Source organism: Tripterygium wilfordii, chromosome 14, assembly GCF_013401445.1.
Source record: "Tripterygium wilfordii isolate XIE 37 chromosome 14, ASM1340144v1, whole genome shotgun sequence".
Taxonomy (NCBI): Eukaryota; Viridiplantae; Streptophyta; class Magnoliopsida; order Celastrales; family Celastraceae; genus Tripterygium; species Tripterygium wilfordii.
Genome location: NC_052245.1, coordinates 12340104 through 12359945, shown reverse-complemented (window position 1 = coordinate 12359945; position 19842 = coordinate 12340104). Strand labels below are relative to the sequence as shown.

General features: G+C 37.0%; 3 protein-coding genes and 3 pseudogenes across 4 annotated transcripts; 2 read left to right on the top strand and 4 right to left on the bottom strand.

The window, feature by feature from the left end:
* Positions 1–26: 26 nt before the first annotated feature.
* LOC120015333 lies at positions 27–1839 on the bottom strand. 2 transcript variants are annotated; one of them, XM_038867710.1, is made up of 4 exons: positions 1642–1839; positions 1405–1547; positions 1086–1337; positions 27–456 (listed from the first exon to the last, which is right to left on the bottom strand). In XM_038867710.1, the coding sequence occupies exons 2-4, from the start codon at positions 1495–1497 to the stop codon at positions 184–186; spliced, it is 618 nt and encodes a 205-aa protein (XP_038723638.1). In that variant the 5' UTR covers positions 1498–1547; positions 1642–1839; the 3' UTR covers positions 27–183. The 2 variants fall into 2 exon arrangements, with proteins under 2 accessions (XP_038723638.1, XP_038723639.1); XM_038867711.1 differs by having other exon boundaries at positions 1426–1547.
* A 1072-nt stretch (positions 1840–2911) lies between these two features.
* Positions 2912–5734, bottom strand: LOC120014549 (double-stranded RNA-binding protein 2-like). The gene is made up of 3 exons (XM_038866527.1): positions 5576–5734; positions 4620–4839; positions 2912–4330 (listed from the first exon to the last, which is right to left on the bottom strand). Exons 2-3 carry the CDS (start codon positions 4702–4704, stop codon positions 3717–3719), a joined length of 699 nt encoding a protein of 232 aa, XP_038722455.1. The 5' UTR covers positions 4705–4839; positions 5576–5734; the 3' UTR covers positions 2912–3716.
* Positions 5735–7779: 2045 nt separating this feature from the next.
* On the top strand, positions 7780–9961 carry LOC120014322 (annotated as a pseudogene).
* On the bottom strand, positions 9676–11570 carry LOC120014323 (CASP-like protein 1D1). Its single transcript, XM_038866240.1, has 3 exons — positions 11229–11570; positions 10193–10319; positions 9676–10105 (listed from the first exon to the last, which is right to left on the bottom strand). Exons 1-3 carry the CDS (start codon positions 11471–11473, stop codon positions 9881–9883), a joined length of 597 nt encoding a protein of 198 aa, XP_038722168.1. The 5' UTR covers positions 11474–11570; the 3' UTR covers positions 9676–9880.
* A 3192-nt stretch (positions 11571–14762) lies between these two features.
* Positions 14763–16658, top strand: LOC120014328 (annotated as a pseudogene).
* LOC120014327 lies at positions 16373–18749 on the bottom strand (annotated as a pseudogene).
* Positions 18750–19842: the final 1093 nt, after the last annotated feature.

Here is a 19842-nt window from a genome sequence, read left to right as displayed (position 1 = left end):
TGCAAGAATCATTTACACAAGAAACATGTATATAAACACTAATTTCTTTGATTGTGTTCATATATATACATCTGAAACTCCATAAACATGTATGAATGTATTAAAGTACACACACTAGTAATTACCATGCTAAATACAAGATCAGTAAACAGGAATGCATCATCATTGTCGCGTTCCTTAACCTTACCTCGGACTGATTTGACAAGGCCAAGGAGGATTTAAGGTATTAACAGCAGATATCTGAATGCGTAACACCTCGTGAATGGCGCCACGGTGAAGCACCCGAAGAATCTTATCTTCTTTGGCTAATGCAAGATCAGCAAGGGAGATGCAGCGAGAATGAGACTCATCCCGCAAACGGAAACCATAAAACCACCTGCCAAGCTTCCACCATTGAACTCGCACTTGCCTCTCTGAAATCTTGCATTCTAGGAGAGCTTCCATGACATACTCAACCTGCCAAAAACAATGTGCAAACATTTGAGAGCATATATCTGACAATATCTACATCGTTTTCAGGATCGCCATTTAACAATCAAAGCTAGCAAATCTATAATTATCAATTACCAAACGGATAGCAGCATACATACAAGAAGAGATTCACCTTGTAAAAAGAAGATGCAAGCCAATTTTAAATGTCCAACTGTTCAGATAGCTATGTTGTACTCATCAAGCAGTACAAAAGATTCCTAAATCTCGCTGTCAAAAGTGCTAAATTGTTTAGAAACAGTGCTTCCGCCACTAAGTCATTTCTTATCAATATCCAAACTAAAGCTCAAGATTTGCCAGGTTTATCTGCAAAACTATTTTTGATTTTAATCAAAATCACTGCCTTGTTCATAACCCACTCCACCCCAGCAGTACCATGAGCACTGTCATACCAATTCTATAATTTCCAAGCCCTCCCAATCCTATCAACTATCTAGGGTTATAGGCTTATAGCCATGAAGGCAATGACTAAAAACTGTTCTTAGTGCCCTGCAATGAAATCCATGTCACATGCTCTAATTCAAATAGAGAACTAAATGGTCATTTACAAAGCAACCAGGTTTAAGCTATAAACAAAAGATCCTGTAGAGCCTTACGGGCACATTGAGGCAGTTGATGCAGTAATGCAACCCAAGCAAGTTAAGCAACACACTCAGTCCGGGCTTAAAGAGTAAAACTTCAACATCTCTGAACCCAAACTGCATTTCCCACAAGTCTTCAATTGCCTTTAGAAAATCCCCAACCTCAAGGGACTCACATGGAGAACAACATCCTTCAACAAACTTAATGATCGCGCCAGCTCTGGCAGCCATCTCCTTATGCTTGTCCACATAAAACCCTCTCCAACCCTGCATTAATTAAATCAATTAATTTGAAATTGACACCAAGTTGAATCAACGAATTCGAGAAATTTACTAGGGTTTTGGCTTCTCGAACCGAAGACGATGCTTCAGACAAGAAGGGCCAGCGCGATCGCTCAGTGACTCCCATATGAAATCCGATCCACATATCTCGCTCCAAAATCGAGAGCAACTACCCAACGCACATAGTTCCGGCACCTGTCAAGAAATCGAATCATATGATTACGAGACGAGAAAGGGAACATTCAGGGTCGATGATGATGACGAAGAAGAAGGCTGAAAACCGATGAACCTGAAGAAATGAAGCGATTTTCAAGGCGATATCATCAGGCAGTGAACTTTCTATACAGTGCAAATTCTTCATAATTTTGCAGAGCTACAAAATCATGGAGCTTTGGATACGAACGATCGATGCTTGCGGTGTTCTGTTTCTTCGTTTCAGGTGGACTTTGAGAGGGCGCAGGAGGCATTAGAATGGTTTGGGATGCAGGAGATTGGGTGGCTTTTTGTAGGAGTCTATGAGCAGGTCAAACTTAAAGGGTCAAATATCATGAATCACTCTCGTCGCGACACGTCACGTTAATTTCTACATGGTGTGTGGCTGTAGTTGGCGTAAAAACCGCGGGAGTTCATGCCAAACTCCACTCTCTCACTCATGACGATTGATCAATCCTTATTCTATCCTTTTCCCTGTTTCTACTCTCATTATGCGAAAATTCTTCAGAGAAAATCTGTTTTTCTAGAACCCTAATATTGAATTTTAGTACATAGAGAAATTATCACTGCTTATGGATCCGAACCCGGCTAATCTATTCATGACCAGGATAAAGTTTGGGTGAAACTATGTGGAGATCCAAACCGACTAATGTTAAAAGAGTATGCGGGTGCGGATAGGGATGAAATGCAACTCAAGAACTAATTGGTTCTTCCTAAAATGCATTTAGGCGCAGCAATTGACTAGACATTTAAGGGTTCGACAATCATAAGACATTGTAATATCATTTTTTCTTTTTCAAGAATCCAAAACATATCTAAAGTCCAAAACATGTCTAAAGATTCAAACTTCCATGTAGTCCAAAACATGTCTAAAGATTCAAACTTCCCTGTATTCATTTCTAATTCAGGGTCCCTACAATGGAACCCCTACAGTTTTCTGCAATTTTTTATACCACCGTCAGATGTGTTCAATAGCATGGGACCCATTCTTTTTTTTTCATGTTCTACAGAAAATTTATGTCTGGAAAATAATATCACCACCAAGAGCACTAAGCCAATTTTCAACATATATACTCCCTCCATCCCATAAAGATAGTCCTATTTTCTTTATTCGTCTGTCCCAAATTATAGTCTTGTTTCATTTTTTAGAATGTAATTAGTTCATTAGTTTCCTATAAGACCCCTATTTAATGTGTTTTGTTATCACAGTATTAATTAGGATCATCTAAGTATTAATTAGGGGTGTATTAAAAAATATATGAGTATAATTGAATGTTGTTACTATATTAATTAGATTTTCTTAATCAGTGTGAAAAAAAAGTAAGACTATCTTTACGAGACGGAGGGAGTAATAAACTTTTCTTTCTGGTGCAATGCATAGAATGTACGTTGGTCTTTCATGGTCAGGGCAGAAACGGTTGTTTGGTTTGAAAGAATGAGCAGAAGCTCAATTTTTTCATAAGAACTCTTCTGCTACAATAATCATTTATTCCCTTTTCCTTTCTATAGATAAATACCCTGTAATTGACAGCATTTAAATTCAATTTTCTCAGCAGTTGCTATTCTCATATGTCCTCCCTTTGTTTTCAGATCTCATCCTTTCAACATCAGGATAGGGCACCTCTTGGCTAGGCCTTGCGCTTCTCTTAGCGGGAGGAGCTGAACAAACTGGCACTACTGAGCGAATATGAACTGCCGGTGCCATAGTATGCGCCACAGCCATGCCTCTCATCCCCTTTGTTTCTTGCAGCCAAGGTCTTGTGGAACATTTAGAACTGACAATTCTTGTTGGTGGAGCAGGTGTTGGAGAGATTGAACTCTCCGGTCTGAGACTACCAGAAGGGCTAGCACTGGCTGCTCTGACCATCACTGGAGGTGCAAATGAATTTGGCACAGAACTTCTTATTGCCCCCGGAGAACCAGTCTTATGGATACCCTGAGGCATAGATTTAGACTGCAAGTAATTCAATATATGCGGATTTGTTGACCTAAACTTTGCCACATCTGCATTTTGTCCTCTGGGTCTAAATTTGGCTTCCATGGGCTTAAGGGGGATCCGGTGACCCTGTTCAATTTCATTGCTTTCTGGGTGAACCAAAATCCTGGTGTTTGGAGCTGAGGAGACATTCTTTCTTTCGCCCTTAACTTCGATTAAAGAAGGCATGCATACATTGATGGGAGATTGCTCTTCCCACAATCAGAATCTCCTTCACCATTAAGCAACTCTTTTTCCACTTGCGGCTTTTCTTCTGTTTCTCCTATGGTAACCCCTGAATCGTTTCTAACTGGAACAGGCATAGCGTAGTTTGAGAAGTACAGAGGTGAGCCAATTCCTGGAACATTGGGGACAGGTTCTTGCTCTTGTGCGAATAAGTACGGTCTGTAATCTGGCTGCGGTATAGACTGACAAAATGGGAAAATCTGAGGTCTGGAGGAAATGGAGGGTGCAGATGAAAGAGCCAATTGGTGGCTCAGCTGCCAGGAGGCCATATCCTGAGGAGAAATATGTAACATTGGCACTTCCGGCCAAAATCGAGAATATGCCCATTTTTGGGGTTCTGAAGAATGAAATGATCTGCCTCCTCGATACGGGACCGCGGGACCTGGACGACATTGCAATTGCCGGTCTCTTTGTCCCAAATTGTTTGCATCTTGAGGTTGTAGAGTACCAAGGTAACGAGCAACAATTACTTGTTCTTGTTCATCGTTGCCAGCATACTCTGTTGGTGTTGGAGAGGAAGAGGATGAAAAGCTCGATTTTGACACTGCACAATCAACGTAATATTTATCAATATCAGCAGATGAGACACAACATACATCGGCTGGTGAATTATTCTAAGAATGTTGATAAAACCAAATTTTGCCCCATATTTCATAGCATATTCAATCATTTCATGCTCAAAAAGACACCTTTTAATAATGTGTGATAAAAATCACCGTTTAATCTTAATTCAAGTAGCTCTAAGCTCATTGATATCATGCTACAGGCAGGAGTCGTGTTGTGATTATTGTCTTCAGACAGAACACTCTACAGAGTAACAAAAGAATACATACATATTTTCAAGGCAGACCAAGCAGACATTGCTGCATTTTTCTGCGCTTGCTTTTTGGTTTTAGCTGGTTCTCCTGTAAAATTCATTCCAGCAAGTTCCACCGTACAAGAGTAAACAGGAACATGGCCCGGTCCTGATCGCACAGTAGTATAAACTGGAAGCTTCAACCCGGCTCTGTGAGCAGTCTCTTGAAGCAAATTCTTGTAAACTCCAGTTTCGTCCTGTGTGGCAAGAACATCAAAATGTGCAAAGCATGGCCAACCAAAGATGGAATGAAGAATCCCAACAAAATAATTCTAAAAGCACTTGAGAATCACACTGCTAGAAGAAGACACAAGATTCGAGTGTACAATTTCAGTACATTTTAGTACACAACTAAATCTTTAGATAAAATAAGAGAGCCTAGGAAATTGAATGCTAATTGTATTATATTCTCATTGTTTTGGCCTCTTTTGTTCAGTATCTTTCCAATCTTATCAAGTGACAGCATTTTACCTCCGAAGTAGTTTTTCATTGTCTCAACAAGTTATGATATTAATATTAGTTTCATGCCTTGGCGATTTACTTATTCTACCAGGTCAATACGAATCATGAACGGATGAAACATTGCTGCAGAACAGAGCACATGTTTCTACTTTCTAAGCTGGCTGTAAAATCCTCGATTTATTAAACTACTCAAACCATCATTTCAAAAGCATACATCTTTCTAAAGAGTAAAATCCAAAGCCCATTCACCTAAAATAGATTTGTCCTCTATAGTGATGGATTACCCAGTCATCGGTAGGTTTTTGACACGCTTTTGTGTTACAATATGAAATAGTGTGAATCTATTCCATATTCCAGGCTAAATTCCACAAAATTTACCAAGTACAAATACTTAAAATAATATCAAACAAGAAACAAGTAACTCGAGAAAAATAGGTGAATAAACGATTAACAGGATAAGGGAGTATATACCAAAACTCTTGCAGCCAGAACTTTAGAGGGACCTTTCTTGGAAAGAACATTAAGGGCAACCTCAGCTGCAGTATGCTCTGCTTGTCTGAGAGTAGTGCAGAAGTTAGGGCTTTCGAAAAATTCGCCATTGAAATTAACAGTGGATTTGAAGCGAGGGGCATGGTCGTCCCTCTCGTATAGAGGCGTATGACGGCAAGTTAAAGCAGCTTCTCTGAGCTAATTCTTGCAACTGGTTCTTATACATGCCTGTGAACCAGACAGCCGCAAGGGAATCTACAGAAACAAAGAAAAAAATTATATACATTTGAAGAAAGACAGAACCCTCAATTTAAGAAGAGCAATCACTTTCAGAATTCAGATGAAGCCTTCTATATCTTGAGATGGGATTCATGAGATAGGTATCGAGTTTAAACCAATCCACACAAAACCCTCAAAGACATCAACCAAACACCCAATGAATTGAACAGATACTGTATTTACAATTTACAAGCAAATCAAACAACTCGCTCAAAGATATCCATGAGAAGATGAGAATCCTCCTTAATGGCTTAATCAGATCAATCACCAGTCAATACTCAATACCCACACCAGATCAAGAAACCCATTTCAATGAAACCATTCGAACCCAATAACAAGAACCCATAAAGCAACAAAGCTTAAAAACCAAAACCCATCTGGGCAAACTTCAATTTAGAGCCATGCGTACCCAAACAAGCATTTACGAACTAACCTTAAGCCGACGTCATGTCACCGCAGAGATTTTGAATCCTCGAACGCCTGGGAAGCGGTGCTTCAGACGATCGACCCAACAAAAGCCAAATTTCCGGGGCCCCAAGATACACAAATATTTGAAATTACAGCAGCCAAGTTTTACTAATAGTATGAATTGGGGGAAAAAAGGAGCCCTTAGAGTAGCTTTAAACAACAGCCATTAATGTTGTATTAAGTTTGGGTGGTTTTGTTGATTTGCACCTACCGCACTTGTGTATTAGAAACACATCCAGTAATCTACTTCTTATGATGATGCCAAACATGTCAAAACATAAATGATTTGACTGTTTATTTCCCCAGAAATCAATCTACTAGGAAAAAAAAATGTTCTACACTCTTTGAAATGTAATAAAATATAGGGAGCAGATGAATTGGGTGTCTTTATATAAGAAAAAAAAAAGTCAAATAGAGAATTTTTCAAATCCCACCCCGAAAAAGATGGGACGGGAACTCATCCCTCCCCGTGTTGTGCTATGTAAACAATGTATTAAAACCCGAATGATCAGTGTCAAAATCGATAGTTATGATGAGGATGGGACAGGATGGGATGGGGTGGAACAGAAACGATCTCAAGTTAATAGGTATCGTTAACGATCTCAAGTTAATAGGTATCGTTAACGAGAGTCTTTATATAAAGAAATAAGTTAATCGGTGCCATCAACGAGTGTCTAAAGACACTCATTCAAAGATCGTTAGAATTCACCACGTATGCAAACATGTTAATGCATTATAATTGTTCAAATTCAAATTTCAAACTAAAATTTTGTGCATAATTCAGTGTTCTAAGACTATTGAATAACTTATTCATTATTACCATGATGCACTGAGTAAATAAATTATTGTGGATGATATTCTCGGCATTCAAGAATTATCCGTTATGAGGTACCTAATAGTGGGGAAAGGAGAAATGAATATGAATGTGATATGAATATAAATATTATGAGATAAAATCATGAGGGGTAGGAAAACTCGTAGAGTTATCTCAGAGAGGACAATTTCTGAATATCAAAAATAACATCCACAGTTATGTATAGTTATGTTTTAACTAAGAAAGTGTCGACCATTATAGTAAGAAAATAAGATTGTTTTGAGAAATGAGAAATATTGTATAACAAGCATAGACATTAAACCTGTAATTGATTAGTCTTTAAACTCCTTTTATTTTCTTTATTACCTACAACTTAACGAAAGAGTTCAATTTAAAGGTTTTTTTTTTTTTTTTTTTTCCTTTTCCTTTCTTGTTCTTTTGAGGCAAAAGGGGGTATTTTTAAAATTATAAATCCAAACTACTATCAATTTAAATTCTAAGAAATACGGGGGCTCTGGAAGATATATTAATAACCTCTAAGGACTAATTTGATATATCAAATAAAATTCTGATACACCATATTCACGCTCGTTTTTGGGATTCTACCTTGATAAGAGCATAAAAAATGAAGCAAACTGACCAGGAAATCCCACTTCCAGGCAAGATTTTCTTTCACTTTCTTTTTTCTTTTCCACTATAATTTCCTTCGATAACAACAATCCCGTTTTGATTTCTCTTAAAAGTCACTAGAAGAAGAAAAAATGTCTCCTTGTTTCTCTTTCAATTGGTTGACTCTTCATTCAAAGAAGGGCCAAGTCTATAAAGCTCAAATCTTTTCACAATGTATCAATCAAGGTCAGCTAACCTCAATCCCTGATGCTTTATCATTTGATCGATTTGAGTTTTCAAAGTCGTGTGGGTTTAGAAGGCATAGATTTAGCCCCATTAGAGCTCCAGCAACAACTGTGGATGAAACAACTTCGTCTTCGTTTAGGAACAAAAACCAAAAGATATCAACATTGTTGTGGTGGGTTCAACTGGGTGTATTGGGAAATTTGTGGTTAGAGAGTTAGTGAACAGAGGATTCAAGGTTATTGCAATGCTAGGAAGAGGAGTGGAACTAGAGGAAGAAGTAGCAAGGAAGAGACGTTGAATCAATTGAAAGGGGGCCAATGTTTGTTTCTCTCATGTTTTACTGATTTGGGGAAATGGGAGAAATCACTGGAGAGTTTGGGGATTCCAATTGATGTTGTCGTCTCATGCCTTGCTAGTCAAAATGGCGGTGTGAAAGATTCCTGGAAAATTGATTATGAGGCAACCAAGCATAGTTCTTGTTGCTGGTAGAAATTCTGGCACATCGCATTTTTGTGTTGCTCTCTGCAATATGTGTGCAGAAACCGCTCCTTGAATTTCAGCGTGCAAAGCTGAGATTTGAAGCTGAATTGATGGAAGAAGCCAATAAGGATATAGGGTTTACTTGTAGCATAGTAAGGTCAACTGTATGCTTCAAAAGTTTAGGCCTTAGGGGGTCCGGTTGAGTTGATGAAGGATGGGAAGCCTTGTGTAATGTTTGGAGAAGGAAATTTTTGAACTTGTAAGTTGTAAGCGTATTAGTAGCAGGATTTGGCATCATTTATTGCTGATTGTGTATTGAGCAAAGATAAGATTAACCGGACATTGCCAATTGGTGGACCTGGGCTGGGAAGGCATCGACAACAATGGAGCATGGGGAGATGCTGTTTAGACTCTGGGGAAGGAGTCCAAGTTCTTGAAAGTCCCGATTGGGATAATGGATTTTCCATTAGGGGTTCTTGATTCATTTGTTAAGGTTTTTCCAACAAGGGAAGATGCAGCCGAGAGTGCTGCTGAGAGTGCTGGTTTTGGATCCTGAGACTGGTGAGTATAGTTTTAGCATCGTTTGTGAGCTAAATACTTCAGTAAACATTTCCACTTCTCAATATGTCAAATTTAAGGTTCTGGGGAAGGCTTGATAATTTTCATTGATGATCTTATTTTCCATGACATTGTTAGTCGCTCTTGTTGTAGATATTCTTTTCTGCACAAATCATAAAAATCTTTGCTGTATAAATCGTGCCCATAGGTTGCCAAATGCTTGTGTATTTTTGGTAAAATGCATGGTTGATCGGATGAAAACAATGCGCCTTCAGACTTCAATTAGCGTTTCCTTTCGTTGACGGTAGACGCTTATGACCTCCCCTCTATGCCCTGCGGTAAGGATTCCTCTGACATTACGACCTAAATTCTACGAGAGAGAGATATATATATATATCAGATCCATCTGTATAGACATCATCATCTACATCTTTTGAAGAAGCTTGTAAAGTTTGGGAAGAGCCGTATGGGAAGGTGCGGCTGGATCACCTCCTTTTCAGAGAAAGGTAGTAGTTGTTGGGTATTTTGGTTTGGCCTCCCATAACCCAACAGATAAAGTACATTACATAATCCGTTTTCGGGATTGGCTCACACAATCCATTGAAAACTGAAAACCCAGCAACAGACATCATCACCCAACAACAATATATCACCATACAAAACTCCATCTGTTCCAACTACATAATACACAAATGATGATTCAATACATAAACAATCTGCACAAAATACATTAACATTTACAGAACAAGACCGCACAACACAATGACCTTCCAGATTACACACACACATTACATAATCACTGATTGACATGCTTGTGGCCCAGAAATCCATCTCTACTTCCCAATCTTTCTGTGAATGGAGAAAATAGAGAGGAAAATAAGCGCAACAAGCACAACAGCACCAAACAATGAAACCGCAACGGCACTCCCTATATGTCTGCAGAATTTGTCATAGACATTGCACACCTTGGTCCATCCAACATGACTGTTGCCCTTCAATCCAATATAAGCGACACCACCCGCGGTGCCCGTGGCCGAGGCTACCAACCCTAACGCCACCTGCTCACCATTGTAACTTGTAAGAACATTTGTGAACGTAATTCTTGCTAGAAATAACAGAAACAACTTGGTCTAGGAAGGACTTACCACATCCCCAAGGACAAATAAGAGGGAGAACAGGGTTTGATAATTTGGCTTTAATATGACTGAAATTGATGCAAGAGAGGTGATGATGCTATAAAATCCAACCACAGACAATGCTGCAACAAAGTATCTGCAGAACAATCAATCATGTGTTAAAAAACCAACCCGCGCTTACAATTCAGGTTAAGGGTCCTTGCATTTTTCTTTAGTTTTAATCATATAGGTCCAATCTGTTTACCAAATAGAAAAAAGTGTGTGGATCCTACACTAATAAACAAATTGAACATCCGTGATTAAAGCTGTAGGGATTTCTCTTTCACTTACAATTCAGACAACTAACATGGGATAATTATGATGGTTCAGTATATGAAACATTAATTAATAATTAATACGACTAGAAACAGATTGCTTTTCCTGATACAACTAAAAATACAGATGAGTTATGACCAACACAGATTGACAGAGATTTCTTGGAAAACCTTGGCCTTTGTAGTAGATGGATATGGATATCACGGATCATATAAAATTAAATTAAAAGTGATTGCCTGATGTCCAAAAATAAAAGTTACGCTCTATTAATCATCACTTTTTTTGGTCACCGAGGATGACATCATACAAGTTTGTCATTTGAACATCCAAATATAGACCTAAACTCAGGCAGTCATGCTTGAGCGCATAGAAGTTTCTCACCTGACAACAAAGTAAGTTAGCCAAAGCTCAACGCTCATGGCCACAAGAGTATTGTTCCCATTGAAAATCGAAATGAGTACCTTTCGAGTCATCCTACTCAAACATCTTCGTGAAGGTTTGAATAATGATTGTTAAAGGACCGAAAAAGTCCGTATTAATCACGACTGGTAGCCGCCTCATGCGACAACTTCTTTATGTAATCACATCTACTTCTATTTAATCGATTATTTTTCAGCAATCAACATATACATATATACATATATATATATATATATACACACATACATGCAAACTATATGTGAAACTAAAAGCTTAGTTTGCATATTATGTGGTCAAGAAATTAACTTACATGAAGGCAGGGGAGTGTTTAAATTTGGCTGTGAGGCTAACTGTGACTCCAGGAACACCAGGCACAGAAGCCAACTCCGTTTGCTTGGCAGTGGACATGACAACGACTGAAACTAGTGCTGCCGCGAATAACAACACCCTAAGAGCCACATCCACCGTAAAGAGGTTCGCCCCGGTGGTGGCCGGAGGAGGAGGAGGTGGTGGTGCCTCAACGGCCTTGGATTCCAGGTCGGTCTTATCGGTCATGATTATTGGTTAATTTTGGTGCTCTTAGTAGGATAAAGAACTAGATAAGAGTAGTTGGTGAGGTGAATATACAGAGTTAGGCTAATCAATATGATGTTGTGGAGATATATACATATATATATACAATGTTGATTTAGCAGGTAAAACCAAATAGTCAAAGAAAAAGATAATTATTTTTGAGTTGGAATTCCCTGCACGCCAAGAAAATTCAGAATTGAAAAACCAAGACATATCCAGAGAGATTATTCTTGTTGGTTCACACATATGTGTTCTCATCATGTGTGACTTGAATTTTTCAATATAGCTCTTGCAAGTCGTCGTCGTCATCATCATTCATCAATGAACCATTTAGTGGTGAATTTCTCTTAACTAAACCGTATAAACTTGAAAGGTACTGAGTTCCATTTTCACTAGGAACAATATATTTGTTTGTTGTCATGCGCTAGACTTTGGTCTAATTTACTATGTTGTCATGTGGAAATTTCAATGTGCGTAAATCTAACGATTTGAATGTTCAAAATACAAACTTGAGATGATTATCATTGAGATCTAAATGAATGAGTATCACACACTGTTAATATAATTTTGGGATTATTATCATTGAGATTCCTTACATTATTGTTCATAATTTGTTTGGATGCAAAGAAAGATTTGGTGTTTAGTTGGTTTAGACAATGATTGAGGAAAATATATATATATATATATATATTAGAAAACGCAAGTGGTGATTAGAAGGGGGACCAGGACATGAGTTGTCGCAGCTGTCACAAGTCGCGATTGCCCTAATATCTCTAAAATAATCAAATTGGATGCTCTAATATCTTATATTTAAATCTATCAAATGCCTATATTTCTATCTACAACACCTACTTTGATTCTTATGAAAATTCTTCTCTCCAACAAAGACTCGAAGCTATTTTAATTTTTGTAGTCTATTTCCTTGATTTAGATTTCAATGGGATACTTCTAAAATTAAGTTTTTTTTTTTCTTGCTTCTCAGTTTTTTAAAGTCGGTAGACATTTGAGTTTGGGATGCATTATTAAAACCCTAAAAAAAATATTTTTAAAAAATTGAATAAACCCATCAAACCCGGGCAATAGTTACTCACGTAGAAACTAAGAACAAGATACGGTTAATCAAGAAAAATAAATACTAGAATCCATCGGATTGCAAGAGACTCTCTAAGATTTTTAGTATTTATATATTCAAAGAAAAAAGATAATGATTACTAGAACCGGTTACAACTCTAAAATAATGAAAAACACAAAAATATTAAATTACAAAAATATCCCTAAAATTAAAAGGTTCATTTGTGGATCTAAACAGTGGAATTTGCAAAAAAAATAAGATGGGCTAATAGATAGCTACTAGTATTGACAACTACTTTGGAATGAGTCGCTAAGCCAAGTTTCGCACAATTTTGACTAGTAGCATTTCAATCCTATTACATCAAATAGCTAGACATCTTTAATTACTTTACTTAAAACTAATATAATTAATTTGACACCGAAATCATATCACACTTGGCTAGATGCACTTTCATTGTATATGAAAGGGGATTGAGGGCTCGGCAATAAATTGTAGTCATATTTGGGCCACAATTTTTTTATAAAAAAAAAATCTGAAAAAAAAAATAGAAAATATGCTAATTTGGTTTTAAACAGTTCAAATTTGTTGTGAATTTTTTTTCTCAGACTAAAAAAAAATTCACAACAAATTTGAACTGTTTAAAACCAAATTAGCATATTTTCTATTTTTTTTTTCAGATTTTTTTTTTATAAAAAAATTGTGGCCCAAATATGACTACAATTTATTGCCGAGCCCTCAATCCCCTTTCATATACAATGAAAGTGCATCTAGCCAAGTGTGATATGATTTCGGTGTCAAATTAATTATATTAGTTTTAAGTAAAGTAATTAAAGATGTCTAGCTATTTGATGTAATAGGATTGAAATGCTACTAGTCAAAATTGTGCGAAACTTGGCTTAGCGACTCATTCCAAAGTAGTTGTCAATACTAGTAGCTATCTATTAGCCCATCTTATTTTTTTGCAAATTCCACTGTTTAGATCCACAAATGAACCTTTTAATTTTAGGGATATTTTTGTAATTTAATATTTTTGTGTTTTTCATTATTTTAGAGTTGTAACCGGTTCTAGTAATCATTATCTTTTTTCTTTGAATATATAAATACTAAAAATCTTAGAGAGTCTCTTGCAATCCGATGGATTCTAGTATTTATTTTTCTTGATTAACCGTATCTTGTTCTTAGTTTCTACGTGAGTAACTATTGCCCGGGTTTGATGGGTTTATTCAATTTTTTAAAAATATTTTTTTTAGGGTTTTAATAATGCATCCCAAACTCAAATGTCTACCGACTTTAAAAAACTGAGAAGCAAGAAAAAAAAAAACTTAATTTTAGAAGTATCCCATTGAAATCTAAATCAAGGAAATAGACTACAAAAATTAAAATAGCTTCGAGTCTTTGTTGGAGAGAAGAATTTTCATAAGAATCAAAGTAGGTGTTGTAGATAGAAATATAAGGCATTTGATAGATTTAAATATAAGATATTAGAGCATCCAATTTGATTATTTTAGAGATATTAGGGCAATCGCGACTTGTGACAGCTGCGACAACTCATGTCCTGGTCCCCCTTCTAATCACCACTTGCGTTTTCTAATATATATATATATATATATATTTTCCTCAATCATTGTCTAAACCAACTAAACACCAAATCTTTCTTTGCATCCAAACAAATTATGAACAATAATGTAAGGAATCTCAATGATAATAATCCCAAAATTATATTAACAGTGTGTGATACTCATTCATTTAGATCTCAATGATAATCATCTCAAGTTTGTATTTTGAACATTCAAATCGTTAGATTTACGCACATTGAAATTTCCACATGACAACATAGTAAATTAGACCAAAGTCTAGCGCATGACAACAAACAAATATATTGTTCCTAGTGAAAATGGAACTCAGTACCTTTCAAGTTTATACGGTTTAGTTAAGAGAAATTCACCACTAAATGGTTCATTGATGAATGATGATGACGACGACGACTTGCAAGAGCTATATTGAAAAATTCAAGTCACACATGATGAGAACACATATGTGTGAACCAACAAGAATAATCTCTCTGGATATGTCTTGGTTTTTCAATTCTGAATTTTCTTGGCGTGCAGGGAATTCCAACTCAAAAAATAATTATCTTTTTCTTTGACTATTTGGTTTTACCTGCTAAATCAACATTGTATATATATATGTATATATCTCCACAACATCATATTGATTAGCCTAACTCTGTATATTCACCTCACCAACTACTCTTATCTAGTTCTTTATCCTACTAAGAGCACCAAAATTAACCAATAATCATGACCGATAAGACCGACCTGGAATCCAAGGCCGTTGAGGCACCACCACCTCCTCCTCCTCCGGCCACCACCGGGGCGAACCTCTTTACGGTGGATGTGGCTCTTAGGGTGTTGTTATTCGCGGCAGCACTAGTTTCAGTCGTTGTCATGTCCACTGCCAAGCAAACGGAGTTGGCTTCTGTGCCTGGTGTTCCTGGAGTCACAGTTAGCCTCACAGCCAAATTTAAACACTCCCCTGCCTTCATGTAAGTTAATTTCTTGACCACATAATATGCAAACTAAGCTTTTAGTTTCACATATAGTTTGCATGTATGTGTGTATATATATATATATATGTATATATGTATATGTTGATTGCTGAAAAATAATCGATTAAATAGAAGTAGATGTGATTACATAAAGAAGTTGTCGCATGAGGCGGCTACCAGTCGTGATTAATACGGACTTTTTCGGTCCTTTAACAATCATTATTCAAACCTTCACGAAGATGTTTGAGTAGGATGACTCGAAAGGTACTCATTTCGATTTTCAATGGGAACAATACTCTGTGGCCATGAGCGTTGAGCTTTGGCTAACTTACTTTGTTGTCAGGTGAGAAACTTCTATGCGCTCAAGCATGACTGCCTGAGTTTAGGTCTATATTTGGATGTTCAAATGACAAACTTGTATGATGTCATCCTCGGTGACCAAAAAAAAGTGATGATTAATAGAGCGTAACTTTTATTTTTGGACATCAGGCAATCACTTTTAATTTAATTTTATATGATCCGTGATATCCATATCCATCTACTACAAAGGCCAAGGTTTTCCAAGAAATCTCTGTCAATCTGTGTTGGTCATAACTCATCTGTATTTTTAGTTGTATCAGGAAAAGCAATCTGTTTCTAGTCGTATTAATTATTAATTAATGTTTCATATACTGAACCATCATAATTATCCCATGTTAGTTGTCTGAATTGTAAGTGAAAGAGAAATCCCTACAGCTTTAATCACGGATGTTCAATTTGTTTATTAGTGTAGGATCCACACACTTTTTTCTATTTGGTAAACAGATTGGACCTATATGATTAAAACTAAAGAAAAATGCAAGGACCCTTAACCTGAATTGTAAGCGCGGGTTGGTTTTTTAACACATGATTGATTGTTCTGCAGATACTTTGTTGCAGCATTGTCTGTGGTTGGATTTTATAGCATCATCACCTCTCTTGCATCAATTTCAGTCATATTAAAGCCAAATTATCAAACCCTGTTCTCCCTCTTATTTGTCCTTGGGGATGTGGTAAGTCCTTCCTAGACCAAGTTGTTTCTGTTATTTCTAGCAAGAATTACGTTCACAAATGTTCTTACAAGTTACAATGGTGAGCAGGTGGCGTTAGGGTTGGTAGCCTCGGCCACGGGCACGCGGGTGGTGTCGCTTATATTGGATTGAAGGGCAACAGTCATGTTGGATGGACCAAGGTGTGCAATGTCTATGACAAATTCTGCAGACATATAGGGAGTGCCGTTGCGGTTTCATTGTTTGGTGCTGTTGTGCTTGTTGCGCTTATTTTCCTCTCTATTTTCTCCATTCACAGAAAGATTGGGAAGTAGAGATGGATTTCTGGGCCACAAGCATGTCAATCAGTGATTATGTAATGTGTGTGTGTAATCTGGAAGGTCATTGTGTTGTGCGGTCTTGTTCTGTAAATGTTAATGTATTTTGTGCAGATTGTTTATGTATTGAATCATCATTTGTGTATTATGTAGTTGGAACAGATGGAGTTTTGTATGGTGATATATTGTTGTTGGGTGATGATGTCTGTTGCTGGGTTTTCAGTTTTCAATGGATTGTGTGAGCCAATCCCGAAAACGGATTATGTAATGTACTTTATCTGTTGGGTTATGGGAGGCCAAACCAAAATACCCAACAACTACTACCTTTCTCTGAAAAGGAGGTGATCCAGCCGCACCTTCCCATACGGCTCTTCCCAAACTTTACAAGCTTCTTCAAAAGATGTAGATGATGATGTCTATACAGATGGATCTGATATATATATATATCTCTCTCTCGTAGAATTTAGGTCGTAATGTCAGAGGAATCCTTACCGCAGGGCATAGAGGGGAGGTCATAAGCGTCTACCGTCAACGAAAGGAAACGCTAATTGAAGTCTGAAGGCGCATTGTTTTCATCCGATCAACCATGCATTTTACCAAAAATACACAAGCATTTGGCAACCTATGGGCACGATTTATACAGCAAAGATTTTTATGATTTGTGCAGAAAAGAATATCTACAACAAGAGCGACTAACAATGTCATGGAAAATAAGATCATCAATGAAAATTATCAAGCCTTCCCCAGAACCTTAAATTTGACATATTGAGAAGTGGAAATGTTTACTGAAGTATTTAGCTCACAAACGATGCTAAAACTATACTCACCAGTCTCAGGATCCAAAACCAGCACTCTCAGCAGCACTCTCGGCTGCATCTTCCCTTGTTGGAAAAACCTTAACAAATGAATCAAGAACCCCTAATGGAAAATCCATTATCCCAATCGGGACTTTCAAGAACTTGGACTCCTTCCCCAGAGTCTAAACAGCATCTCCCCATGCTCCATTGTTGTCGATGCCTTCCCAGCCCAGGTCCACCAATTGGCAATGTCCGGTTAATCTTATCTTTGCTCAATACACAATCAGCAATAAATGATGCCAAATCCTGCTACTAATACGCTTACAACTTACAAGTTCAAAAATTTCCTTCTCCAAACATTACACAAGGCTTCCCATCCTTCATCAACTCAACCGGACCCCCTAAGGCCTAAACTTTTGAAGCATACAGTTGACCTTACTATGCTACAAGTAAACCCTATATCCTTATTGGCTTCTTCCATCAATTCAGCTTCAAATCTCAGCTTTGCACGCTGAAATTCAAGGAGCGGTTTCTGCACACATATTGCAGAGAGCAACACAAAAATGCGATGTGCCAGAATTTCTACCAGCAACAAGAACTATGCTTGGTTGCCTCATAATCAATTTTCCAGGAATCTTTCACACCGCCATTTTGACTAGCAAGGCATGAGACGACAACATCAATTGGAATCCCCAAACTCTCCAGTGATTTCTCCCATTTCCCCAAATCAGTAAAACATGAGAGAAACAAACATTGGCCCCCTTTCAATTGATTCAACGTCTCTTCCTTGCTACTTCTTCCTCTAGTTCCACTCCTCTTCCTAGCATTGCAATAACCTTGAATCCTCTGTTCACTAACTCTCTAACCACAAATTTCCCAATACACCCAGTTGAACCCACCACAACAATGTTGATATCTTTTGGTTTTTGTTCCTAAACGAAGACGAAGTTGTTTCATCCACAGTTGTTGCTGGAGCTCTAATGGGGCTAAATCTATGCCTTCTAAACCCACACGACTTTGAAAACTCAAATCGATCAAATGATAAAGCATCAGGGATTGAGGTTAGCTGACCTTGATTGATACATTGTGAAAAGATTTGAGCTTTATAGACTTGGCCCTTCTTTGAATGAAGAGTCAACCAATTGAAAGAGAAACAAGGAGACATTTTTTCTTCTTCTAGTGACTTTTAAGAGAAATCAAAACGGGATTGTTGTTATCGAAGGAAATTATAGTGGAAAAGAAAAAAGAAAGTGAAAGAAAATCTTGCCTGGAAGTGGGATTTCCTGGTCAGTTTGCTTCATTTTTTATGCTCTTATCAAGGTAGAATCCCAAAAACGAGGCGTGAATATGGTGTATCAGAATTTTATTTGATATATCAAATTAGTCCTTAGAGGTTATTAATATATCTTCCAGAGCCCCCGTATTTCTTAGAATTTAAATTGATAGTAGTTTGGATTTATAATTTTAAAAATACCCCCTTTTGCCTCAAAAGAACAAGAAAGGAAAAGGAAAAAAAAAAAAAAAAAAAAACCTTTAAATTGAACTCTTTCGTTAAGTTGTAGGTAATAAAGAAAAATAAAAGGAGTTTAAAGACTAATCAATTACAGGTTTAATGTCTATGCTTGTTATACAATATTTCTCATTTCTCAAAACAATCTTATTTTCTTACTATAATGGTCGACACTTTCTTAGTTAAAACATAACTATACATAACTGTGGATGTTATTTTTGATATTCAGAAATTGTCCTCTCTGAGATAACTCTACGAGTTTTCCTACCCCTCATGATTTTATCTCATAATATTTATATTCATATCACATTCATATTCATTTCTCCTTTCCCCACTATTAGGTACCTCATAACGGATAATTCTTGAATGCCGAGAATATCATCCACAATAATTTATTTACTCAGTGCATCATGGTAATAATGAATAAGTTATTCAATAGTCTTAGAACACTGAATTATGCACAAAATTTTAGTTTGGAAATTTGAATTTGAACAATTATAATGCATTAACATGTTTGCATACGTGGTGAATTCTAACGATCTTTGAATGAGTGTCTTTAGACACTCGTTGATGGCACCGATTAACTTATTTCTTTATATAAAGACTCTCGTTAACGATACCTATTAACTTGAGATCGTTAACGATACCTATTAACTTGAGATCGTTTCTGTTCCACCCCATCCCATCCTGTCCCATCCTCATCATAACTATCGATTTTGACACTGATCATTCGGGTTTTAATACATTGTTTACATAGCACAACACGGGGAGGGATGAGTTCCCGTCCCATCTTTTTCGGGGTGGGATTTGAAAAATTCTCTATTTGACTTTTTTTTTTTCTTATATAAAGACACCCAATTCATCTGCTCCCTATATTTTATTACATTTCAAAGAGTGTAGAACATTTTTTTTTCCTAGTAGATTGATTTCTGGGGAAATAAAACAGTCAAATCATTTATGTTTTGACATGTTTGGCATCATCATAAGAAGTAGATTACTGGATGTGTTTTCTAATACACAAGTGCGGTAGGTGCAAATCAACAAAACCACACAAACTTAATACAACATTAATGGCTGTT